General features: G+C 39.0%; 1 protein-coding gene across 7 annotated transcripts in view; it reads left to right on the top strand.

Moving 5' to 3' along the window:
• The window catches only part of LOC114462956 (arf-GAP with coiled-coil, ANK repeat and PH domain-containing protein 3-like), a 65,289-nt gene that overhangs the window by 31,342 nt on the left and 8,002 nt on the right, over positions 1-25,945 (top strand). For all 7 annotated transcript variants that reach the window (XR_003674045.1, XM_028446097.1, XM_028446095.1 and 4 more), the window contains exons 2-17: positions 5,139-5,196; positions 8,141-8,260; positions 8,723-8,776; positions 12,710-12,768; positions 13,315-13,498; positions 13,942-13,986; positions 14,147-14,242; positions 14,428-14,502; positions 15,718-15,729; positions 21,355-21,467; positions 21,841-21,892; positions 22,006-22,106; positions 22,318-22,429; positions 22,518-22,750; positions 25,577-25,646; positions 25,757-25,851. Coding sequence is in view for 6 of the 7 variants with exons in the window: in XM_028446097.1 (XP_028301898.1) it covers positions 5,139-5,196; positions 8,141-8,260; positions 8,723-8,776; positions 12,710-12,768; positions 13,315-13,498; positions 13,942-13,986; positions 14,147-14,242; positions 14,428-14,502; positions 15,718-15,729; positions 21,355-21,467; positions 21,841-21,892; positions 22,006-22,106; positions 22,318-22,429; positions 22,518-22,750; positions 25,577-25,646; positions 25,757-25,851 (1,479 nt within the window). In the remaining variant the exon portion in view is untranslated. The remainder of the gene's footprint in view (positions 1-5,138; positions 5,197-8,140; positions 8,261-8,722; positions 8,777-12,709; positions 12,769-13,314; positions 13,499-13,941; positions 13,987-14,146; positions 14,243-14,427; positions 14,503-15,717; positions 15,730-21,354; positions 21,468-21,840; positions 21,893-22,005; positions 22,107-22,317; positions 22,430-22,517; positions 22,751-25,576; positions 25,647-25,756; positions 25,852-25,945) is intronic.

Genomic DNA, 25,945 nt, shown 5'->3' with positions numbered 1-25,945 from the left:
AACCTGTGAACAAGAGTTACAGTAGCATAGTGGCTACCCTTGCAGCTCATTTCTCACCAATGCCTCTGTTAATTGCTGAACGTTTTCGTTTCCATAAAAGAAACCAAGAAGAAGGGGAGTCTGTAACAGTGTTTGTGGCTGCATTAAGGAAGCTAGCTGAACATTGTGAGTTTAATGTTGTGCTGAATGACACCATCAGAGACAGACTCGTGTGTGGGCTCAGGAGTGAAGTAGCACAGAAGAGTTTGCTAACAGAGAGTGCACTTACCTTGGAAAAAGCTATAGAAATCAGCGTGTCCATGGAGTTAGCTGCCAAAGAATCTCATCAGTTAAATTCAAGTTTAAACACAAGGTTTCAACAGAAGAAAATGGACCACAGAGCAAGTGTTACCAATGTGATAAAAATGGACATTTTGCAGCAGAGTCCTGGAGTAAGGACATTATTTGCAGGAAATGTGGAAAAGGGGGTTATATTGAACATGCCTGCAAAAGTAAAGGAGCTTATAAAAAAACAAAGCATAGCAACCAAAAACCAAAGAACAGTTTTAAAAAGAGACAATCTGTACATAACATGCAGGAAAGTCACGCTACTGCTACAGACGGCAGCTCATCAGATGAGGCAGCGGTGTATGTATTGTCGGTTATGGGAGGACCAGGAGGATACTGGGTTACTCCACTGCTGAATGGACAGCCAGTGTGCATGGAAATAGACACAGGTTCAGCAGTCTCCCTGGTGTCTGAGACTATTTACAAAGAGTCTTTGCAACACCTACCCTTGCAACCATCCAGCCTTATCCTGAAAACCTACAAAACAAAAGGGCTCATCAATGTTTGCTTTTGGGTTGCTCATGGCTCAAGGAAATGACACTGGAATGGCCATCAATCCACATGCTGTGCCGAGGTGACATGAGCTTGTCAGCTATGCTCAACAAACATGCTTAAGTATTCAAGGAGGGACTCGGGAACATGAAGAACATCACTTTCAAACTGAACATTAAGCCTGACAGCAGACCAAAGTTTTTCAAAGCAAGACCAGTTCCCTATGCAATGAAACCAAAAGTTAAAGCAGAGTTGGACTCCTTGGCTAAGAGCAAAGTTTTGGAGCCTGTCAGCCAGAGTGACTGGGCCACCCCAATTGTGCCCGTCATGAAAAAGGATGAGTCTGTGAGGATATGTGGGGATTTCAAAGTCACCATAAACCCTGTACTGGAAGCTGAACAGTACCCACTGCCCCACATTGATGATTTGTTTGCTGGGTTGGCCGGAGGGAAAAAAAATCAGCAAGATTGACCTCAACCAAGCCTACCTCCAGATGCATGTGGATAAAGAATCAAGAGAACTTCTCACGATAATCACCCACAAGGGCCTCTATCGTTACTGCAGACTACCATTTGGCATAACATCGGCTCCAGCTGTTTTCCAGCGTGCTATGGATCAGATATTGAGCAGACTATCTGGAGTTCAATGCTATTTGGACGACATACTGGAAAAATGAAGGAAGAGCACCTAAATAACTTAGATGCCACACTGCAGCGACTGGGAGACTATGGACTCAGGGTTCGCAAATCCAAATGTGAATTCTTCCAGCCTTCAGTTGCGTATTTGGGACATAGGATTGACTCTGAGGGCTTGCAGATGGCCCCATCCAAAGTCAAGGCAATCATGGACGCACCAACGCCTCAAAATGTGAGTTAGTTGTGTTCTTACCTTCGGCTCCTTAACTATTATGGGAAGTTTATCCCTAACTTGTCCTCTCTACTTGAACCACTGCATTTACTGTTATGCCACAATAGAAATGGCCAGAGCAGTGCAAGAAGGCATTTTGTCCTGACAAAAACTGCATCATTAAGGTCTGATGCTCTGACACACTTCGACCCCAAACTGCCATTACAACTTGCATGCAATGCTTCTCCCTATAGGGTGGGGGCAGTTGTTTCCCACATCATGCTCAATGGCGAAGAGCGCCCCATAGCGTTTGCGTCACGCACACTCAGCCAGGCAGAGAGCAGATATGCACAAATTAAACGAGAAGCTTTGGGGATTGTTTTTGGTGTTCGAAAGTTTCACCAATTTTTCTTTGGAAGAAAATTCATTCTGTTAATGGACCACCGCCCCCCTAACAACGATCTTCGGGCCCCATACAGGCATTCTACCCTTGGCTGCGAGCCGCATGCAGAGATGGGCATTGTTGTTATCTGCTCACACCATGACCTTAAATAACGTAAGTCAGAGTTGCATGCTAATGCAGATGGCCTCTCCAGGCTGCCTCTTCCAGTGAACCTCGGCGGGGCACAGCAGGAAGACATTTTCTATTTCAGGCAGGTGGAGGACGCCCCCATTACATCTGGTCAAGTGAGACGCCACACCAGGGAAGACCCAGTGCTGTCAAAGCTACAGAATGTGTTTATGAATGGCGGAGGTGGAAATCTTCCGGAGCTACGACCATACATGTCAAGACAAAATGAGCTGTCTGTGCAGACCAAATGTCTATTATGGGGACGCAGAGTGATTATTCCACCAGACCTTCAAAAAAGACTGCTGCATCAGCTGCATACAGGCCATTGTGGTATGGTTTGCATGAAAGAGCTTGCCAGAAGCTACTTCTGGTGGCCGGGACAAATTGAAGAAACAGCCAGAACATGTATATCATGTCAAACACTGCATGCCACAATCAGCCCCTTTTCATCCCTGGGATTGGCCGGAGGTGCCCTGGCAGCACGTTCATATCGACTTTGCTGGAACTTTTGAAGAGAGGATGTTCCTTGTGGCTATAGATGCTCGTAGTAAGTGGCCAGAAGTGTCAATAATGAGATCAACGACAACAGAGAAAACCCTCGAGAAACTTGGTGAGACGTTTAGCCGATTTGGCTTTCCTGAGCAACTGGTGAGCGATAATGGGCCCCAATTTATCTCGCAAGTGTTCAAGAGATTCCTTGAAGTGAATGGGGTGCAACATAGTTGCTCTTCTCCTTATCACCCCTCTACCAATGGACTAGCAGAGAGATTTGTTCAGAGTATGAAAGATGCTTTGAAGGCTTCATAGGGACAGGGCTCCCTTCATCAGCAGCTGAACAGTTTTCTGCTATGCTACAGGAATGTATCTCACTCAACCACAAAAGAGGCTCCTGCTGCACTTCTCATGAAGAGAAAGCTACACACCAGCTTCGACCTTCTGAAACCACCAAGAACCAAAGACGCTGTAGTACAGAAGCAAAAAGCCCAGGTTGAGAGACACGAACAAAGAGCAAAGAGAAGGATTTTCCACACAGGTGATCCCGATCTTGCCCGCAACTATACTAGCGATTCAAAATGGCCTCCTGCTACAGTCATCACGCAGACTGGTCTGGTGTTTTACACCGTTTGGACCTGTGAGGACATTGTTTGGAGGAGACACGCGGACCAACTGCTTGCCGGAGTTACAGCACCAAAGGAAACTCCACCAGTGGTTTGTGTTGATCCTTTCCAACATGTCAGCTTAACCAAACCTGCTCGCACCCCAGATACAACTTGTGGTGTGAAGCCGGCTCTTTCCGAATTAATTTCGATAGCTCCAGAGACTTCCTGACAACGCCAGTGGGGGTATGCCGGATAGTACTGCCATACACCGCTATCCGCAAAGAGAAGGACGGTCTCCCAAACGCCTTAATCTGTAGTTGACATACCCAGAGACATGGGGTAGAATGATCCCCAGGGTTATGTCAGGGTCTGAGTAGTCCACCTCATTCCCTTAGAAATAGGACTGATATTTGATTGTTTGTCATAATGACATATTGGGACATTGTTCAACACTGTGTATTTGTGTTCACATACTTTACAGTTACAACTTAGCATTGTTATCTCAGTACACTCAGTGACGTAATGCACTAGTTGGTGGGTACAAGATACTTTGTGTTGTTTTGTTAACGGTACCATAATACACCCTCTGAGGTCGAATTTATTTGTTTTGTTTTTATGGGTGTAGCTGTTCATTAGGTGAGGAGGAGTATGTTGTATATTGTGGTGATTAGTGGCCTCATACGGACACCTTTTGTACATAATGGTGCAGTACATGTATCTGCGGCTATGGGCGCATCTGTTGGAGAGTGTGTGTAAAAATAAAGTACCAACGAAGAAGTCTGACGTGGTCTCCTGTGTCTACTATTGATCTGGTCGTATAAGTTGATGGAATACTTACAAGATACAATACACAAAATGTCAGAAAAATACATAAAAGTACAACGGAAATGCACAAAAATTGATTTAAAAAAAATAAATAAAATAATACACAAAATGACAACGAAAAGACAAATTGAGAGAAAAATGTACAAAATGACTACAAATACACACATGGCCTTTGTTCTTTATCGTATTAATGTTCCAATCCGTTATTAAATACTAACGTGAAAACACATCCAAACACACTTGGAGGATGTGTTGCTAGATCAGATATATTTAATGAACTGAATCTCGTTCTTTATTTTTTCTTTTTTTTGCTTGATGTATGAATGTATTTGTGGATGCTCATTTGTTTCTGCATGTGTCCACTAAAGGTTGACACTATAAGACTTTGCACGGTTATCGTATCAACTGACCTGTCAGTGCAGTTGTGTGTTTGTGTGTATACGTGCTCACTAATGGAAAAGAGACCCCAGAATGAGGAATTGTGAAGGCTCATCATAAACCCCAACCACCCGGGATGCACTGCTGGGAATCTTTGTGTTCCATCATCTTTAAGAGTAAAACATACATTTACCTGCACAACATATCAAAGTTGGAAACAACTTTACAGTTTTCTGGTTAAATTATATTTTTTAGAGATTCAAAATAAAATGATTGGTGAATAGCTGCTGGTTGGTGTTAGTACATGATATCATTCATTGATTTTTGCACTTCGACCGTGACCACAAATTTTCCAGAGCAATACTTTTGTCAGTCTGATCTTCATGAATGATGTTCATCAGTGTGAGACTGTAATGTTTGGTGACTGGTTGCTGCTCAAAGATGCAGGACATGTACATTATACATATGTGCTTCCCTCACTGTCATCAGTGCTTTTTGATGATTATGCCTATATAAGTATTATAAGTCTTTTATAAGTAAGGAATGTCAAAGTAGTTTTTTGTTTTTCAAACCTGGGTTTTCTCTGTGTTTCTCTGCAGGGCTGGAATTGATGACATAGAAACAGATGTTGTGGAGATTGAAGCAAAACTCGACAAGGTTTGAACCACATATTTATTATATTTGTAGACTGCAATACTTGCCTAATCATCACATTTTATCAATACATACAATGATTATTATTGAATCTTTTTTTTTTAGTGCAAAAATGATCTGTATGACAATATATTTAATACACGCATACACACTGTATCTCTCTCTGGGTTTCTAATGGATTTGTTATGGCCAAAGCAACACAGAAACCACATTCCTCCACTTGCTGTAGTTTTAGACATAAAATAAAACCATTTATCAGCTGAATAACTTCTTAGTTCCAGATCTCAGAATGTGTTTCTGCTCTTAAGTGGTTTGGACCAGGATCAACAGTAGTTGTTATGTGTTTTAGTTGTGTTGTGTTAAATTTGGTTGAGTTGTTGAGTTTGGCCAGTGAATATATTTGCTGATAGCATTATACATTTATGCAGTATAGAGCTATTTTTAGGCTTATCAATTATAAGGAGGGTTTTTCAAACTAGACAATGGAAATGGTTTTATTCCCCTACCCGGTTTTAGGTTTGCAAAAGGAAATTCTAATTTGGTTGAGGTTCTTACATTGATGCCTGCTGTAAAACTACAAATTCACATGGCAGAGAAAAGCAATCAAAGCCACAAAAGGTAAAAACCTGCATAAAACAAATTACTTATATATTTTTTGTGGACAGACAAAACAATAACAATAAATGCAATCTTTGAATGTCATATATTGTGACCTGTGCATAATGTAAATGGTAATGGTAAATGGACTTGATTTTATATAGCGCTTTATCACCACACTGAAGCAGTCTCAAAGCGCTTTACATATCAGCTCATTCACCCAATCACTCTCACATTCACACACCAGTGGGACAGGACTGCCATGCAAGGCGCTAGTCGACCACTGGGAGCAACTTAGGGTTCAGTGTCTTGCCCAAGGACACTTCGACACATAGTCAGGTACTGGGATCGAACCCCCAACCTCTCGATCAGAAGACCACCCACTACCACCTGAGCCATGGTTGCCCATAATGTACATTTTATAAGATTACTATATTAATATAGTTTGGGTTGTCAGAACTCTCTTTATTTAAACAGAACTTAAATGAGATGACAAGAGGCTATCACACGTTTTTTCATAAGGTCAACCACCTTCACATACAGTCGCTACAACCTTAGCATGAGGGCAAAAGGTGAGCAGTCAGCAATGAAATAACATAAAGGCTATAATAGAAGCTATTAAAAAACAAAAACCCAAATCTGACGATTATAGACTTCTAAAATGCTAATGCCACCTTATAACATGCTGATATCTTAATCAATTATTCATGCCCTCGTCTCATAACACAACAAAACCCTCACAAATCAACTGAGTGCTGATGCTCTGAGTAGGTCACAACCTCCATTAAACTCTGACACTGACGATGAAAGATCAGAGGTGAGGGGTCTCCATCAGGGAATCAGCTTTGTTCAGCAGGAAACTCATCCCAACCTCTTCTTTCAGCAGGAACACCGTCATGTGTCTATAATATAGATTATACAAGGTAAGCCCAGAGTTCACACCAGCATGTTGAAGCTGCTTTTAGTTGTTATGCTGCAAATAAGTGGAACAAACTGCAGCAGAGCGCAGATTTTTAATTATTCTATTGTTCATTCCAAACCATGTTTAATGTCTTTAATGTTTTTATTGTTGATGTTTAAACTAAACTCTGTTTAATGTTTCATTAAGGTTGCACTTTGAGTCATGCAAAGCACATTGAATTACCTTGTGTATGAAATGCACAATACCAATAGGATGTCCTTGCCTTGCCTCACAATTTCAGCTAATTTCAAACTAAGGTTTTCCTTTAATCAGTCAATCAAAACTTTATTTCTGAAGCACTTCTTTCTAAATAAACAGCACAAATGGCGCAAATGGTATTTGGAAATATGTTCATCTTCAGTTAATGTCATGTTGCAAGTTAAGAACTATAGTTGACAGCATTTTTTGTTACCAGTTTATGATGATCAAGTTCTGAAAACAACTGCCTTTTTTATATCTTCTTAACCTTTTCCAAAAACATTTCAATCAAATATACAGTATGTTGTGTTTTCATAACCTTTATAACCCATAAACTATGATGTTGTATCTTTGTCCATTGCTTATATTCTAATATAAACTCAGAGATCAAAATTAGGTTTTAATTGGGGTTTTATTTTGTCCGTGAGCTGTTCAGTCACATTATGTTTATGTTGCAGTTCAACTGGTGTCCATTTTAATAGGAGACAAATATGTGTTCCATCCATGTTACTGGATGGAGTCATAGCTGAGTCAAAACATGAGTCACTTTATTTAATAAACACAACTGGTTTACAATGTTTGTCACACCTTTCCTTCTTTTCACTGTATTGAATACTGTGCAGCCATGTTTAATTTTTTAGCATTTTTTTTTTTTGGATCAGTTTTGATTTGCATTTTTTTACAGAACCACTGCATAACATAGCCTCACAAATTAGGCTTAGAGAAAAACTAAAGTATGAAGAAATAATTGCTTTTACAACATCAAAGAGCCTGTGAAGATGAAAGTGCTTATTTTTTGATATACAACACATTTACCCAGCAGAAAACAGATATTGTAGGGTTAAGGAAAGCCACTGCAATATAAACGTGCTGCACAAATGGACAACCCTTGACCATGTTGTGATCCAACTCATGCCTTTTCTCCTTCACTCCTAACTGACTCTAGTCTGTAGGTTTTATTTTTCTTATTGTAGAAACTTAACTCTGTTGGTAAAGCCATGATATAAAATGCATAATTCTAAAATTGAGAGTCCTTGTGCAAAAGGTCTTTCATTCCTTTTTCACTTTGTTTCATTTGCATCCTCAATATGTTTATTAATAAACCCAGCCTCCCATTACATAAGCGATACTTTTAATAGACTGTGCTCTTGTTGCATATTAAACCTCATGTTCTTCTATGCACTCCATCAGCTTGTGAAACTCTGCAGTGGGATGATAGAAGCTGGCCGGGCGTACGTCAGCGCCAATAAGCTCTTTGTAAACGGCATCAAAGACCTGTCCCATCAGTGCAAGAAGGAGGAGATGATATCGGTGAGTAGTTGCAACAATGGCAACTCAACTCACACACAGAGCTGTCTCAGGGTCCTACAGAAATAACCACATTTCCATTCCTGCAGGAACATTCCACTGAACTACAGCAGGAATGTAGTATAAACACAGACATCCAGCTGTTGTATGCATCAGAGAGGAGGCCACATGCAGACTGGAAATGTTTACACTGACAGTTTGCATGGCAGCCAACTGTGTGATCTGAAATGGTTTTACTGGAAACATGCGGACATATTTTATGTATCTATGTCCGTCTGTCTGCAGTTGTTGGTTGAAAAGGGTCCAAATGTTAAGGAATTACCGTAACCTGAAGGAAAAGTTAGTTTCAACTTGCCAATATATTCAGAAAGGGTTTTTATATGCACATATGTGTTATTGTGAAATATCTTGTAATACAAGGTTATGTGAGCTAATATGAAGGCCTGTTCTTATGTGTTCTTAAAGGAATGCCTTGAAAAGTGTGGAGAAAGCCTCCAGGAGATCGTCAACTACCACACAGTAAGATACTTATTTACACACACACACACACACACATACAGTATATTTTAGAGCGACAAGGTAGAGTAACGTTGGGACCAACACCAACTCTCACACACACACAGGCTTGAGTATGTACAGCCATCAATACAATTTCAACCACATGTGTCATCAGATGTGTGCAGCAGCCAAGATGTGCTAACATTCACTTAAATTGTTCACACGACACACAGAGATGTTTTTCCTCATGACTCAGTGTGATTCATAGATTTGCTGCAGGTGATCCAATGCTGAAGTAAATGTCCCTTTAATTAGAGATCTTGATGTTGAGAAACCTCTGTTACAACTGTGATACCAGTTCACAGCACTGTGTAATGATTTTAGCTTAGTTACCCTTAATTGTAACTAAGGCACATTTTAGGTCCACAAACATTCATGGCTATAAATGATGGTCTTTGGTTCGTATTACTGCTTTGAAGGTTATGTTGACCATGTCTTAGTCTTTTAGTTCTTTTTGTTTTTCTTATTTTCATCAAATCCCTTCAAAAATTGTAACACATTTCATTAAGTACCGAGAGTACAACAATTGAATCATATCTTTTTTATTAACTTTGCTGATATTTGACCTCTTGAGTTTATGGTATTTATAATTGTCCTGCAGAAATCCTCAACAGTACCTGCAGTATCATTTTTATAGGCTAAGTGCTATCACACTCTGTCACGACCAGTTTATTTTTCTCTGCCCCTCCATCACCTCTCTGTCATCTCTTCCGTGTCTCTTTTATCCTCCTCACACTTCTCTTTACATGACACCTGAGGTCTTTTATTCCTCACTTCCAACACCCTGGAGCTACTTTGTAAATAGAATGGTAACTTTCTGAATGAAGGAATGGAAGCAAGGCATTGATGAACACAGTGAGAGCAAATCTGTCTTTGTTTGACCACCCACTGTTGTTTCCACAGCTTTGTAGCTTCTGTCAGACTGCAGCAAAAATGGTGAAACAGAAAGAGCAATCTTTCAGTAAATCATACAGTAGGCCGATGCGTCTGCTTTTAAACGAAAAGATTAAGAGTAACTTTATAAGTATAATTTTAACTTGCTGTGAATTAATGCTGCTAAAGCTGAAATCTGGAGGTGGTTTTAAGACTTTCTGCATTTTGTGACGAGTGTGTTTGAAACATTTAAACTTGTTTTCCTTATGATATAATATATATGATATAATATATTATCAAATGTTTGGTGCCTAAACTTAAACTTTAAAGAAAGTGCTAGAGTACTAAAATGCAGAAGACTGGACCCCGACAGTTGAAAGCTCCCCTTCCCATCTCCATTTGTCTGCCAGGATATCCTACATTGTTATCATATCTGACTTACCCATTTTTTTTTTTTTACAGATTTTTTATTTTACATTTACAATGAGTGCAAGTGTGCTGTTAAATTCAATAGGATATTTGTACTTTGAAAGTGCTTCATCGATTTAGGAAAAATTATTCACAATCTGATACTTTGGCATTGATTCACATCTTTCCTGTCAATGTTTGCCTTTATTTGGCGTGGCCCACAGAATGTCGAGGTCACTGTTTAAGAGTATCGTTGAAACACTGGTACACAACCAAGCGACATTCTGGCATTGTGGTTGACATTCTGCACACAAAATATCAATTGTCTGAACATTGGTTCTAATGACCGAAGAAGCACGAGCAGCCACCAATAATAGAAACTGGTGGATGTTTATTGGCAGTGTTGTAGAAATCATTCACAATTCATAGCATTGTGAATTCAACCGTCAAAATGTTTAACTCTTCTCGTGTGCATTTCATGCATGTATCAATAAATATGCTCACTTAAATTTTGGGAAATTAGGATCATTAAGTCAGGGTTCTTTGCTTAGTTTAATGTGTAAGTTATTTATTTATTTTTAACATGCTAGTACGTATTCTGTACAGAAAAAATGATTTTGTTTGGTTTGGAGTACTGGCTGTCTGTGTTTGACATCTATATATATTTGAAACTGGTGTTTACGCTTTATGAATTATGGTTATGAAGCTTTTCGAAAAGCAGTCAGCATGGGAGAACAAAACTGTGTTACCTATGCCAGTGTTTCCCAACCAGGGGTACGTGCACCACTAAGTGCACATCAACACCTTTGCAGAGGGTACTTGAAAATATTTATGAATCTCAGACTGTGTTTACCTGTAACTCCAACTATAGTAATATTGTAATTTTCTGAACTAACATGTTGAAGATTACCAACTAAAATATCACGTTTTTAAGAAAATATAATCACCGGTATACTTTATGAAATGCACACTTGAAATTAGTTAATTCCATTGTTTTACTAGTAAATACTAGCTGTATTACGATAATTATTATGAATATTTAACCATAAACTGTCAGAAAATGCTAGAAAGCTCCTCAATTTTGTTTACCATTTTTCGTCCGCAGTTTCAACAAAAATTCTTGACCAATGAATGAGTCCCATTTTCAACTCAGGATCCTACAGACCAACAGTATTGCTTAAGTAGGTAGCTTTACAGTAGGTGCATTTGAATATTTTTTCCTAAATAATCAGGAAAATTTTTAGAACAAAATAAATCACTTTAATGTGTTTTAATGGTAGTAATTTACCAGTATGCTCGTTCTCACTGGAAATGACAAGAACCCATATAGGTGAAGCTTATATGTTGACATGTTTGAGTTATTTGAGCTGCAAAAAAGCCTTCAGGGGAGCCTGCGATCATGTAGACATGTAAATAATACAATAGGTACTAGTGTAGTGATGAGTGGGTATAATTTGAAGCGTGTCAGGAGTAAACAGAGATAAATAAAGGTTTGGAACCACTGACCTGCTGTATGCTTTGCTTTAGCACAACAATGCTTCTTATTGGAGAGGTATTGCTGGTTTGCAGGTTGCTTTACCAGAAATAACTCTCTGGTGTTTAGCTTCATATACCCGATCACCGCTTTGGAAGCTAAATGTAGTAGGGATGTCCCGATACAACTTTTTCATTTCCGATGCGATACCGATATTGCAGCCTTGCGTATCGGCCGATACCAATATTGATCCGATATCAGCATGAATCATACATACTTTTAATTTTTTTATTTTCTCTCTCTCTCTAATGAAAAAAATATTAAATACTTATTTTGTAGTGTGGAATGTTAGCAAAGGCTTGATCAAGTGGTGTTACTCAAACAGAACAATAGTCAGCAACTGACCCATTTATTATTAACCAATTGGTTAAATACATTTTAACCTTCAACATAATATCTACAGCATTCTACAATTGAATAAAATGTATTAAAAATAAATTGGAAAAAATCTGTAAATTTGAATCCGATATTCGTTTTCAGGCTAAAATTGGATCTATATCTGATATCGGATTGGGACACTTCTAAAATACAGTTAGGTGGTGTTTTTTTTGTAATGTGCAACCTTGAGCAGCACAGGGATCTGAGACCTCCTCCGCTGATGTTCTCAGGCCGTGTGTGGACGTCATGTGGATGAAGGCTTAAACATAGGCTATAAGACTTTAATCCTCAATGTGGATGTTTGTAAACTGGGAACGCTATAGGAAGTTTTAATCCACACATGCTGTCCATACTGATCGTTTCTGTACATGCATATAGATGTGTGCACACTTGCCCACAGCAGAACAATTTCAGTGGTCATACATTCATACATATCTGTATGAGACCCCTTGAAATACACTAATGGGAGTGTATTTTATTCTTATGGTTGTATGATCATATTATGTGAATAGAGTGTTAGAAATGTATGTGTTTGTGTGCTCCTCATCCTCATCTCTCTTCTTTTCTCTCCTCTAGCTGAGTCTGCTTCTAAAGTCATATAATAGAGCTCACAGCGCCATCTTGTGGCATAATATTACACCAGCAGCAGATGTCTTTATCTACAGCTGATGTATCCACATCTGTGTGCTTTCTTCTCTTAGATTTTGTTCGACCAGGCTCAGAGGTCCATCAAGCAGCAGCTGCACATCTTTATTAAAGAGTGAGTATTTCACACTGTTACTATAAGATACGATTGATGTATATCGTGGTTGAAATTTAGATTTTAAACATCTCTTGGATAAAAAGGAGAAGAAAATAAATCAAACCAATTAGCCTTTTACTTGGAAACGTAGATCAATACATGCAGACTGGAGTACCACACAAGCAATTATTTATTTATATATTTACAACAACAGCAACAACAACAAAAGGACTAAACAAGCAGGACAATACAGATTATTTGTATCTTAAAGTACCTTACATTCTGGAAATTGTGGGACATATTGCTTGTTGGCAAAATAATAATAATAATAATAATAATAATGTAACAGTGACGATTTCTATACGTCAGTACACATTTCAGTTCATATACAGTATTCACCCATAAGAAGTTTAGGAATATAGAGGAGTCATTATTGGAGGTAATGTAAAAAGGGGCACCAGGTTTTCTTAAATGATGGGATATTGTTCTCTGTGGAGGCTGTTAGTTTTTGTAGCTACTTTAAAATAATAGATCCCTTATAGGAGGATTTATCCCTTCCATCAGAGATGTGCGGAAGTTCAAGGACACCAAGAAGCAGTTTGACCGGGTCCGTGAGGATATGGAGCTGGCACAGGTGAAGAACGCACAGGCACCTCGAAACAAGGTGCACGAAGCAGAGGAGGCAACGCAGACCCTCATCCTCAGCCGCAAAGCCTTTAGGCACCTGGCCCTCGACTATGTGCTGCAGGTAGGACACAACCACAAGGTAACACTGAATGTGTCCCAGTAGGGGGCAGTAGCAGACCCACTGATTTTACAGGTTCAAAACCTCAGAGTGAAATCGGTCCTGCATTTCTGTATACAAATATTACTTCTCACACTCATTATCAATATTATTATTATTACATAATTACAACATGATTAATATAGTGTAATTTGTGATTAATTAATACATACTAAATTAATATTCTTACTACTACTGTTATATTATCATTACTAGTATTACTAAAAATATTTAACATTAATTTGGAAATTTAAATGTATTTTGAATTATAGACTAAAACAGAATTTTTACAAATTTACATCTAATTTGTATTACAAAATTGTATTTAATGTCACTTTATGTACTATATAAGTCATTTGTAAAGCAAAATTCACACCATTTATATCAATCTTATCAATCTTTTGCAGATCAATGTGCTTCAGGCCAAGAAGAAGTTTGAAATCCTGGATGCAGTAAGTAGCCCTGATTTATCTTTCCATCTTCTTTATGACTATATGTAGGGAAGCAAGCCCCTGTTAAAAACCATTTGTTTTGCATATGTATCATGCTGTATATACAGTATTTCTCTTTAGATTGTCTCTGGACTGAGGTTAGTTGTGTTTTCTCACACAGATGTTGTCCTTCATGCGAGCTCAGTACACTTTATTCCAACAAGGCTTTAACATCCTGGATGAGATCGACCCATACATGAAAAAACTGGCTGCACAGGTGAAAATACCCAAATACATCCTGCCCTTTATCAGCGATAATACATAAAGAATGAAACCAGGCAGCTGGATTGATTTCTTCTGCAGGCACAATATAGTCCTGAATATTGAACTTGTAGCGTTTTGCAGGTTTTCTGTGCTTTGTCTTTCCACTGACTGCTGCTTCACGTCTTCTGTTCTGTGCAGCTGGATCAGCTGGTCATCGACTCAGCTATGGAGAAGAGAGAGTTGGAGCACAAACACGCTCTCATCCAGCAGAGGGTGAGACACTGTTAGTTTGAGGTCACTTACTAAAATTAACAGGCCGAAGCAATTAATAATGAATAATATTAATTATTAATCTGAGTTAAAATAGAAAGAACTGATGTTGACAGGTAGTCGTGGTGACTCAGATCAACGTAATATCTACAGCATTCTATAATTGAATAAAATAAATAAAAAATGAATTAGGGGAAGAAGAAAAAAAAATTGGCTAATATCGGACCGATATTCGATATTGATATCGGATTGGGACACCCATAGTTACTATGTTCTAAAAGTCCTACTAGTGCAGCGCCCCTAGTCCCACAGTTAGACTTGGACCGTCGTCAAGCCTGTTAACACCGATAATAGGTGTTTGATGAGTGTGTTGTGATGATGCATTTATTCAGTTTCAGGTTTATGACCTGTGATCAATGAAGTTTGAATAAAAACTAACAAAGACAAACATGAGTTCTGACATAGTGTGCTGCCTGGCAAGCCTTTTTGGAGGGCTGAAACCAAAGATCCGAACAGACACAATTCAACTTCTTTTACTCTTTGTACTGCAGATTATGCTGTCGGCAGATACTTTCTTGTGTAGACTCAGTTTACAATATCAACCCTGAAATATTCAGTGTGTAAAAAACTCAAGGTGGTCCTCAGGAACTTCAGACTGAGATAGGTTTCTATGAAAGAAGCATTTTTATTTATTTTTTGGTCAAAGTAGCAGAAATGACATTTTCACAAAGAGGTTTTCGTGTGTTTACGTCATGCCACACAAACCCAATTCCTCCAAAACTCCCATTTGTGCACAGATGTATGAAACCCATCCATCTGCTGCTGAATGAGATGCCAGAAACGTGTCTGTCCTACTGTCTCAGTTGGCCCTTCTCCCTACAAGCCTTATGTGCCAAGTGAATCCTTCCTGCCAGACTTTGTTGATGCCTGACCGTATTGCCTTTGAGTGGCCACAGACGCAAACATTTTCTCGTATCAAAAAAAAAAAAAAAATACTGCTGTCAGAAATATCCATCTATCTATCCCTTTTCTGACCTGCTTGCTCCTTTTTCAGCGTCGCAGGGGTCCGAAAAAATAATATCCAATTTTAGAACTTAAGAAGATTTTACATGCCACAGCACATGTGCAGTCATGTTGTGCAAATGTTGCTCATGCATCTCTCTCTCTCTCTTTTTTTCTCCTTTGTGCTCTGCCTTGACCCCATCTATCCTCCTCCAGACTCTTATGCAGGTGAGTTTACATATATTTTCACTACACAATGACTTCGGAGCCTCATTGCACTGTTTCACGTCATCATTTACTTAATGTTAAATTAGTTTTTTTATACACGATACTTGACATTTGTGCTCTTTGCTTTGTGTTGTGTTGCTGTTTAACAAAACACTCATTCATTATCAGTGTTTAAAATGTGTGGAGTATTCCTTTAAAAGTGGGCTTGCACATGTAGTGTGGGTGTGTGTGTGTGGGTGTGTGTAGATGTGACAAAGCATTATGCCAAAATTTACTAAAACATGCACAAAGCATGAAGTGAGCTTTAGTTCCACCATAAAGGTTAAAGCACTTCGTAAACCAAGTGTGCTTGTTTGGTAAGTAGGTTAATGCACATTCGACAATGTGGTTTTTGACTTATCTTTATCAAAGATTAAAAAGCTTGGCTTTGTGAGATTACTTGTCCATGGGGTTTGCTCTGTTGACCAAATACTACTTCTGTAAGCTTTAATTATTTGCCCCAAAAACATGGATGACAGTATGAATGTAGATCAGTCGTCAGCAGTGGGGCAACACATATGGGTTACCAGTACAAACTAACATCCTTCTCATGTCTTACTCTTTATTTCAATGCTGCAACACACTCTAGCTTCATGTTCATTCTTTAATGAGTGCCACTATTCTAAGTAACAGTCATGAAACGAGAAGAAACTCTGTGTGCGCGTGTGTGTGCGTAACTAGTTTGACAAAGTAGTGCAGCTCTAGTGACTCATGTTTGGACAACATTATCACTGTTGCTGGTTGTGTGCTGGAGGAGGCTCAGTGCACTTGTTTTGTGCGTTTCTATTCTGAGGGCAGAAGCTGTTTGCTTGGATGAACCACTGTGTGCAAACATAATACTGTCTGCTAGTGTAATTCATACTGCTACTGTGGCTTGGCCGGAATTAGACTGTGAACAAAAGTTTGATTGTTTGGTTTGTTTGAGTTTAGAAAATAAATTTGTTTTTATTTGGTCAAAAAAACAGTTGCATGGAGTTCTGCATGGATTTCTTGAAGTTAAAAGTTGCTTGAAAAATGTTGTATCTCTGTCACTCTTCAGTTTGGGGATCCAACTGTCTTTTTTTTTTGGTTCGTAATGTCACCTTGTATTTGGAAAGATAAAAATCGCAATTATTACTGAGCTTTTTCTTACAACTGTCATAAAAATGTCATCCATCCGTCCATTCATCCATTTGTCCATCCCCACTTTACCTCTCATACATTTTTTGATCTGTGAGAGAAAACAGGATGTCTGCAGGCCCATTTAAAAAGTACATGCAAACAGCAAAAAAAAGTCTTAGTTGCTTTGTGCAGTTTGCATGTTCTCCCTTTGTGTGTATCTCTGATGATCATTAGTCTTTGGCCGTTATCCTTGGGAAGGACTGGCAGAGTTTATAGAGTGTTAAAGGGTCTGCTGGAGTCTATCCCTGTAAAGGACAAATAGATATAAAATGGAAATGATCCCTTAACCCAGACATAGGCAACTGGTGGCCCGTGGGCCACATGCGATCCTCGGTCTAAATTTATTTGGCCCCCATAGTAAATGTACAAAATGAAAAAACATACACAAAACAAAAGCAAAAATGCATATAAAATAAAAAGAATTACAACACTGCAGTAAAATATAGTAAAAGAAATTATTCCAAAAACACACAAAATTACTTCAAAAATGAAAAAAATGACAAAAGTAATACACAAAATTACTCAGTAAAAATATACAAAATTACATTAAAAAAATTAGACAAACACAAGAAATTACTCCACAAACCCACACTACTAACAAACAAACAAAATGACACCACAATCACACAATGTAACTCCAAAAAACATATATTTTACAGGAAAAATTTACTAAAGGACTACAGAAATGCAAAAAATGCCTCACAACGAGCAAGACAACAACAAACATACACAGAATGACAGAAAAACACAAAATTACTATACAAACTCTTGTTGTTTCCTGTATTAACGCTCAGATTGCTCTTCATTCTAAATGATGACATGAATGTTGATAATGTGGCCCTCCCATCAAACAAACACATTTTTGTGGTCTCGCTGTGATGAAAGTTGCCTACCTCTGTCTTAACCCCTAAAATTGAGCTATTTTGAGCTATTTTGACTCTTGCTTGATTCTTATTGAGATACCATTGGTTATGATTTGGCACTATACAAATAAAAGATTGATTGAGATTGATTGATTATTCAGCAAGAAATTAAAAAAAAACTGCAATCCTGCATTTACAGTATCTGCCATCAAGTTGAATAACATCTGTGTCCAAAAAAGGTGTAATCTTCTGAAAATGTATTATTTTTTTTATTAGTATGTTGTAACCTAAAGGTTAATAGAAAGGAAAACATTCTGGATGTATTTTCTTTGAAACCATTCAGCTGCTTTCACTTTTTCCAAAATTTTGGACTTTCAGGTACAAATGCTCCTAAATGAGACATCGTCACACACAGATGCAGCAATGATCCATTTTCAGCAGCGTCAAAGGAACAAAGCTCTGTAATCACGGCACTGGTGAGGGAGGCTTAACACATATCACTTAAGAGGTATAAGGGTACGCTGTGCCAACATAGGGTCGTCTTCCTCCCTTATCCACTGCCAGCTCTCTTTAGAGACAACAGATGGGGTTGTGATGCACAGAAGGGTGGGAAACTGGGAATGTGATGTGACAAATAGAACAAAGATCACAGGACATATAAACTGACAATACCAGTTTCAACTCCAAACACAGACGGAACATAAAAGCAGAATAAAGAGAGAATGGGATTGGAGCCATAAAAAGGTACTGTTATGTAAATATTAGATTCCAAGTAAGAAACCAAGAGAGTTATTAATAAGATGTTCAACTGAAACAGTTTTCTCATTTGAGGAATATGGGATGAAAGTGTAATGAGAGCATGTGTTTAATCCAAACGGTGGATGCTTTTTTCTACTTCTCAAGTAAAGGCACCTCAACCATTCTTACTGCGCCCCTCCCTGGATCTTTCTGTTCCTCCCATTCATTAACAGCAGTCCGTCATGTGTGAGGGACTTCATTGTGGTTCCCTGGGGAGCTGTGGCGACACTGTCTCCATTGTGATTATCTTTAGCTGTACTTTTTGTACTTTTGGAGTCTACAATGTACATTGCAAACAGTTCATAACTAAGGTTTGTAACATTATTATTTTCTTTAATGTTAACTGGAACCTAGTTTGTCACTGAGATCAGCTTTGAATCACTAGAAAAAAGTCAGGGTTTAGATGTTTGATTTTTCTTTCAAATTTATGAAGAATGCAAAAGAATATTCATGCATCAGTCAATCATATTAAAAAATAAATAAAAATAATAGATGCAAGCATTGGCATTCAATTGTTTTGATTGTAAGCAACATCCAAAAGTAAAGTTTTCATAACCTGTCATCCTCAATGCGTATAAAATTTCTGCACCCTGTTAATCCCAAAACAAGTTAAAAAGCTATACTGTATTATATCTTCCTGTTCCCATTTACCTGGAGTGGCTTCTTCCTAATTATGGATGTAACTTCCTGTGAGAAAAATATATAGAAATACTTCAAAATACTGAGGCTTCTTAAACCTCTTCATCATAATACATGGTGACAGACAACAACTTCTGCTTCAAACCTTTCACAACCTTCTGCAATAGGCTGTGCACTTATTAACATATCTAATGACTGTTGTTCAGACTGTAAATATGAGGTGGATAGGTAAGGTTACCATATACATTAAGTACCGGTACATGCAAACGCCATGTTGTGGTGAAAGAATGAACCAAAGAGTAAATGATGACATTGGATAGGAGGAGTTTACTGGTCTGGAGTAGCAGAGAGGAAACATGGCTGTTTGTGGCAAAGGAACATGAGTTTGACAATGTGACTCAATCTCCAGGCGTGAGGCTCCAACACAACAGCCCCCCTTGATTGCTGTCTTTATGCTGGGTTGCCAGGTCAGACAAACAAGGCCATCAATTGGGCTGATGACCTGTTGTGCAGCCTGCTGCGTTTAACGCACTTGTCTGCTGCATTCTTGTGCTGTGCGCATTGATTTAAGCTGGGAAGCGAGAACCACGGCTGGTGTTTGGGGACCAATAATATCAGGTCCATTAAGCAGGAACAGTTTGAAGAACTGCAGACAGATGGAAGGTTGGGTCTTCAGACAGCACCAGGCTGCAGGACTGTGGCAGAGGTTAGAGGGGGCACCTAAATCACTCTGAGGGCTATACTCAGATAGGGCATGCCTATAAAAAGAGAAAGTGTTTGATCTACTGCTGCCCTGATAGGGTTATTGGGGTACAAGGACAGCTGTATGCTAATGAGGGCTCATGCCAGACCCACGTGGCCCATGCAGCACATGGGTGGAGCAGAGTGAAGGAACGGCACGAGCACAATTACAGAGTCTCACGTTCAAGGGATGCATGTGCACGCTGGTGTTTTTTCTGGGTATTTGTATCATCACGTTATTTATCCATACTGGGCTAATAGTTTGAGTAGTTTTTGTCTGGAGATGCTGTTGGACATCACTGTGGTGAAGATGAAGATATTTGGCAGGCTGGACTATATGTTGGTGAGGCTTCATTTTGATTCAAACTTTTTACTTAAAAGTGTTTCGTCTTGTTCTTCCAAATCAAGGAATAGACTGCGGAGGTGTGAGGATTAAATTCCAGGTTCAGAAATCAGGATTTAGAGTTAACTTGTTTTTTAGAAGCCTGAACATAATGCCCAGAGTGCTCTGACCTTCATCTTCTCCAGGTGAAAGGGCTTCTCATTTTCTACTGGTAATGAAACAATGAGAAAGTGGCTTTCTTACAGTTTCTTAGTTTTGTGGAATTTCTCAGATTTCATGCAGGATTAGAATTTCATTGTTTTTTATTTTAGAAATACTTTTTGAATAACTTGTTATTTAATATTACTAAAGAAAAAACATAAATTAAATACCAGTCAAGTATTGAATAGTCTCTTGTTTTTACCCGATCAGAAGCATTTGTTTGTGTAGAATTCTTCTGGATTGATTTAAATGACTAATAGTTTTTAATAAAGGCCGACAAAAGTATGTAATGAGTGACAACAGTGTGTGAATATGTGTTTACTTTGTGCAGCTTAGGTGCTCTGTATTACCTTACCTTAAACCCAAAGCTTCTCGAACAATTGTGAAACCCAACCTCAGCCTTGGCCTTCATTTTAATCTGCTTGCTTGTATTTCTCACTTCACTGAGCAGGTGGCATCTACAGCCTCCCTGTCCATTCTTTGTAAATGTATGAGAGAAAGGGAAAGAGATGGATTTAGCTTCTAAGTACGGTAGATACGCTCAACTATTGTGGGAAAAGAGAGAGAATCTGCAGGAAAAGTGTGTGCGTTTGCATTTTTGCATTAGATACAGGTCATCACAGCCGCTAAAAGCTTTACTGATAACACTCTTTCCTCCGTTGTCTGAGTTCACCTGGACTTTACACGGATTGATTCACAATATCTGCACTGGATCATGCTGTGTTTTTTCATGCTTTTTTGAAGAACTGAGTTTTTTTCTTGTTACAATGCTGCTCCTTTTTGTCTCTTGCAAACACTGAGAGAGCCTCCTGGTTGTCACTTCACATGCTCTTTTGACAGGACTTTTCATACGATGACCCCAAGTTGGAATTTAACGTGGATGCACCAAACGGTGTGGTTATGGAAGGGTACCTTTTCAAAAGAGCCAGCAATGCTTTCAAGACCTGGAACAGGTAAAGTAAAAACTCTGTGGATCTTGAAACTCTATAATTCAGTCTCAAGTAAAACTATTAATTATCTATTAAAAGGCAGAATGATTGGTCTATAGGTTCCAACACATTGGAATGTATAATTATCTCCAATGAAGTGACAGTGGAGTTTTTTTACTGGTGCTCTAGTTACACTCTGAGTGAAGCATAAAAACAAGTGTTCCAACTGTAATGAATAACATGTTGGTGTGAATAGTCAAAAACAAATCCACATAATCCTAACTGTTTTTATAAGATGTGCCCTGCCTGTAAGAATTGCCTTTATTTGAGTTAAAACATCTATTTGGTCCAATCCTATTATCTTACAAGGAGAGTTTCATGTCTTGGCTTCTTTCAGGCGATGGTTTTCTATTCAGAGCAGTCAGCTGGTCTACCAGAAGAAACTGAAGGTAACGTTTAATTATTATAACTTGCCTCTCACGCTTGTTTGCATCCTAAACTGTATTATTGTATTGATAGTAGATCTTGAAGTTTTAATGGCTATCCTTTGTGCCTGTACCAGGACTCTTTGACTGTGGTGGTGGAGGATCTGAGGCTGTGCTCAGTAAAACCCTGTGAAGACAATGAAAGAAGGTTCTGCTTTGAGGTGGTCTCGCCTACAAAGTAAGTGTGTATGTGTAAGTGAGTGAAAATGTTTTGTCATTGTCCATGAACAAAAGCTGCACTCTTTAAACCAGTGGTTCTCAAACTTATTTGGATATTTCCCACTTTGAACGAAGGTGAATTTTCAAGCCCCACCTGCGCCATACACACTTTAAGAAGCACTCCTTTAAACAGTTAGAAGATTTCACGCCTGTCCTGTGTGACCCTTCAGGAGCTGTATGCTGCAGGCTGAGTCTGAGAAGTTGCGGCAGGCTTGGATCCAGGCAGTTCAGGCAAGCATCGCCTCTGCCTACAAAGACATCCCAGACAACTACTATATCGAGGTATGAGCAAATATGAGATGTAAAATCTTCAAACTGGTTTTGAGATGATATGGAAACTTGATGTAACAGCTGGTTTTCTATACTACAGCGATTGGATCGGACAGCGTCGCCCTCCACCAGCAGCATCGACTCTGCCAGTGAACCCAGAGAGAGGGCAGACAGGTCTGACAAGGGAGTCCGAGGAGGAGCAGAAAGCCTTCTTCAGCGGGTTCAGAGCCTCGCTGGCAATGAGCTGTGCAGTGACTGTGGCCAAGCCGCTCCATGCTGGGCTTCTATCAACCTGGGGGTGCTGCTCTGCATTGAGTGCTCAGGCATTCACAGGTAAACCAAGTCACATTACATAGAAACACACTTATGTACACACACACTCAGGATGAGCCCCAGATACAAGTATTCTGATCAGATAAGTAATATTGTGATTAGACACTTTCTTTCCTTTACACTTGATAGCTTACTGAAAATGAGCAGTATCACTTATAACCATGGGAGCAGTGTGGTTCTTACTATCCGATTTATAGTTGTATTGAGTTTTGAAGAAGAAACGATAAAGAAAAACAATTGTAAATCTTTGTGGACACTTTAACCTCCTTCAGTATCTTTTGTGTTTGTCTAAGATACATTTTTACTATCTCTTGTTGACTTGTCATTAAAGGAGCATAGGGCAGGATCTAGAAATCAGACTCCATAGTGACACCACGGTGGTTAGTGTAACTGCAGCCATCAGCCAAGCTGCCGTGGGGGCGGACATCATCTGTTTGTTTATTACAGGAGCACAGCTGAATAAATACTGATGATAGAGGATGGATACCCGACCAAACCTTGACGGGACCCAATGGCACCGGGCAGTTGGGGTTTAAACAGATATTTAGAATTTGTGTTCGGGTTCGGTCACATAGTGTCGTTTGCTCGCAGCGTTCTTCATTTCCTGCTGCCGCTGCTGTGGCTAATTTAGCACCCCTTGCTGCTGCAGCAGCAGCTGTGATCCACAGTGGAGGAAGAATAGAGCAGAGGACAATTATAAAGGAATACACCGTTGAAACATTCCTTTTTCTGCACAATAACATGAATTATCCTTATCTTTGATACATGGATTATGTAAATTGATCTGATGGGTTTCTTTCGTGCACTGCGCCCCTGTTTATGTTTGATGTTTGCTTGTTACGCGTGTGCTGATCTGATGTTGACATTAACTCACTCAGATCCATTGACGAGATAACTCGTCATTTCAAATCCAAATGCTCAGTGCCATTGACGAGATAACTCATCATTTGCGTTTTTTCACGGGGATTACTAGAAAACAAAATACCCCCAGCCTGTGAGCCAGATAGCAAAATAATAGGTGACATGTAGGAGGTAGTAGCGCACCTTTGGATGAGAGATCATCCATGCTCAGCAGAGCTAAGAGGGAGAGGAGGAAAGGCTTTTATGGGACAGAAAATGGCGCTACGTACAGAGTTGACGTTCCCAGCAGCGCACACTTGACCAGAGCATATGTGGAACTCATGGATAGTGTGGCGATGGTGAGATAAAACCAAAAAAAAAACGGAGAACGCCGTGACACTCTGCATGTCCGGGAGGAAGAGGAAGTTGGGTGTGTGCAGACTGACGGGAGAGAAACTTGGAGGAAGCCCAAAATACAGTAAGAAATCCATTCAACTCTGAAGCAGATAGCAAAATAATAATAGTTTTGCCATCAAAAGCCCGGTCTCAGTGTTTTTTTTTGTTTTATATAAGGAAACAATGTTCAGATGTTAGCGTTGTCACTAAAGCAAAAGAAATAGCTTTAAAGTCACTGACAGGGTTTAGAAAAAGGATTTTTCTCAGCTTTTTGCTCTGAAACTGAAAATGTGTAAAACTTCCTCTATTCAACGGCTGATTACAAAAGAATGAAACGAGCCAGAAACAATTTTTTTTGATGAAAGTAGAGGCTTCAATCTTTCAGAATCTGGTGTCAGATTTCAGATAGTCATAGTAGAAAATATTCTGTGGGTCTTTAAAATCAGTCAAAATGCTCAAAAACGGCTGGCACTGAGGGGGGTAGAAAATCTGAAAATGGCTGGCACTGAATGAGTTAACAGTCTTTCATTAATAAAATTAGTGCTTTCCACTAAAAAGTAAATATGTAATTTTTTTGAGAAAAAAAATTAGGTTTTGACTATTGGGTCGGACACGGACGAGAAAATGCGACTCGATCCGCCCTCCAACTGTGACACGGTTATTTATTTACTCGTTGTCCATGTGACTGTTTACTGCTAGACCTATGCAGATGCTTCTGCATTTATCTGTGGAACCAAACAGTTGTTTATTCCACTGTGCTTGTCTTTCAGTCTCCAAGCCGTCTTCTTCTCAGTCTTTTTTTATTTCGGGTAGTGGGACGCCTCTCCATGCCGTCGCGGACACTCACCAGCATCATTTGACGTCACCATCAGTGTCATTTGACTTCATGTACGCAGAATTGCACGGGGAAATCGGACCCAGAACAGCAGTACAAAATGTATTATACAATCTTTTCAAAGCAATAGGTAAAAATATGTGTGGGCTCATTCTCTTTGGTTTAGAGGGCTTCATCAACCATTAGCATTAAAAAAAACTTAAGATGAATGTTTATTTTTTTCTCAAATTCTGCCCTGTGTTCCTTTAGAGGTCGTCTCCATAAAGTGCTGACACTGGGCTGCCCCTAGTGGACAAACTTTGTGCCACCACATCTCTACCCACATATAGATTTGGAAGTACTGTATGCAAGCAGTGATAATTTGAAATGAGCACAGAAACAATACTTTCTGTCAAACAGGCTCCAGTTTTAATGGTCTGTGCAGTCTTTGGGACAATTAGGATTGGATTAAAAGAAAGAGTGTCAATTTATACATCACACTGCATTAATGATGATCATAACCTTTTCTTCTCAGTAAAGGTTCATGTGTCATTTAATGCCAACAAAGGTTAATCTGTTGACCACTATCTACTATCTACTAGATCTTATGGGTGCAATTGTAAATTTTCAAAAGTCATTTTTAATAGTTGTTCAAGAAATAATACTTTGAAGTCAAAAAGTAGCTTTCACTACAGGCATTTATTCAAATTAGTTAAAACATTGTGGTTGGCTATAAATTCTTCCCACACTCTAACGTGCATTTCTGTGTCTTTCAGGAGTTTAGGCGTCCACTTCTCTAAAGTCCGCTCACTGACTTTAGACTCATGGGAACCGGAGTTACTCAAGGTGCCTACAGCATATCCTGTCTACAGAGTTACATTTATTATTCCTTTTGTGAATTGCTAATATAGGTCAACTTTATTTTTCATGACTTTCCGCTCTTCTCTTACATTCAGATGATGTGTGAATTAGGCAACACTGTGATCAACCACATTTATGAGGGCAGCTGTGAAGAACAAGGGGCAAAGAAACCTGGACCCTCCAGTTCTAGGTTAGTTTGAAGCCAGCAGGATTCTTGATAAAAATAAATCTTCTTATCTGTGCTTTTAATTATTTTTTTCTTAAATGTTGCTCACCCGTACCAT

Source organism: Gouania willdenowi, chromosome 5, assembly GCF_900634775.1.
Source record: "Gouania willdenowi chromosome 5, fGouWil2.1, whole genome shotgun sequence".
NCBI lineage: Eukaryota > Metazoa > Chordata > Actinopteri > Blenniiformes > Gobiesocidae > Gouania > Gouania willdenowi.
The sequence above is the reverse complement of the archived record's forward strand: the minus strand, read 5'-3'. Positions and strand labels throughout refer to the sequence as shown.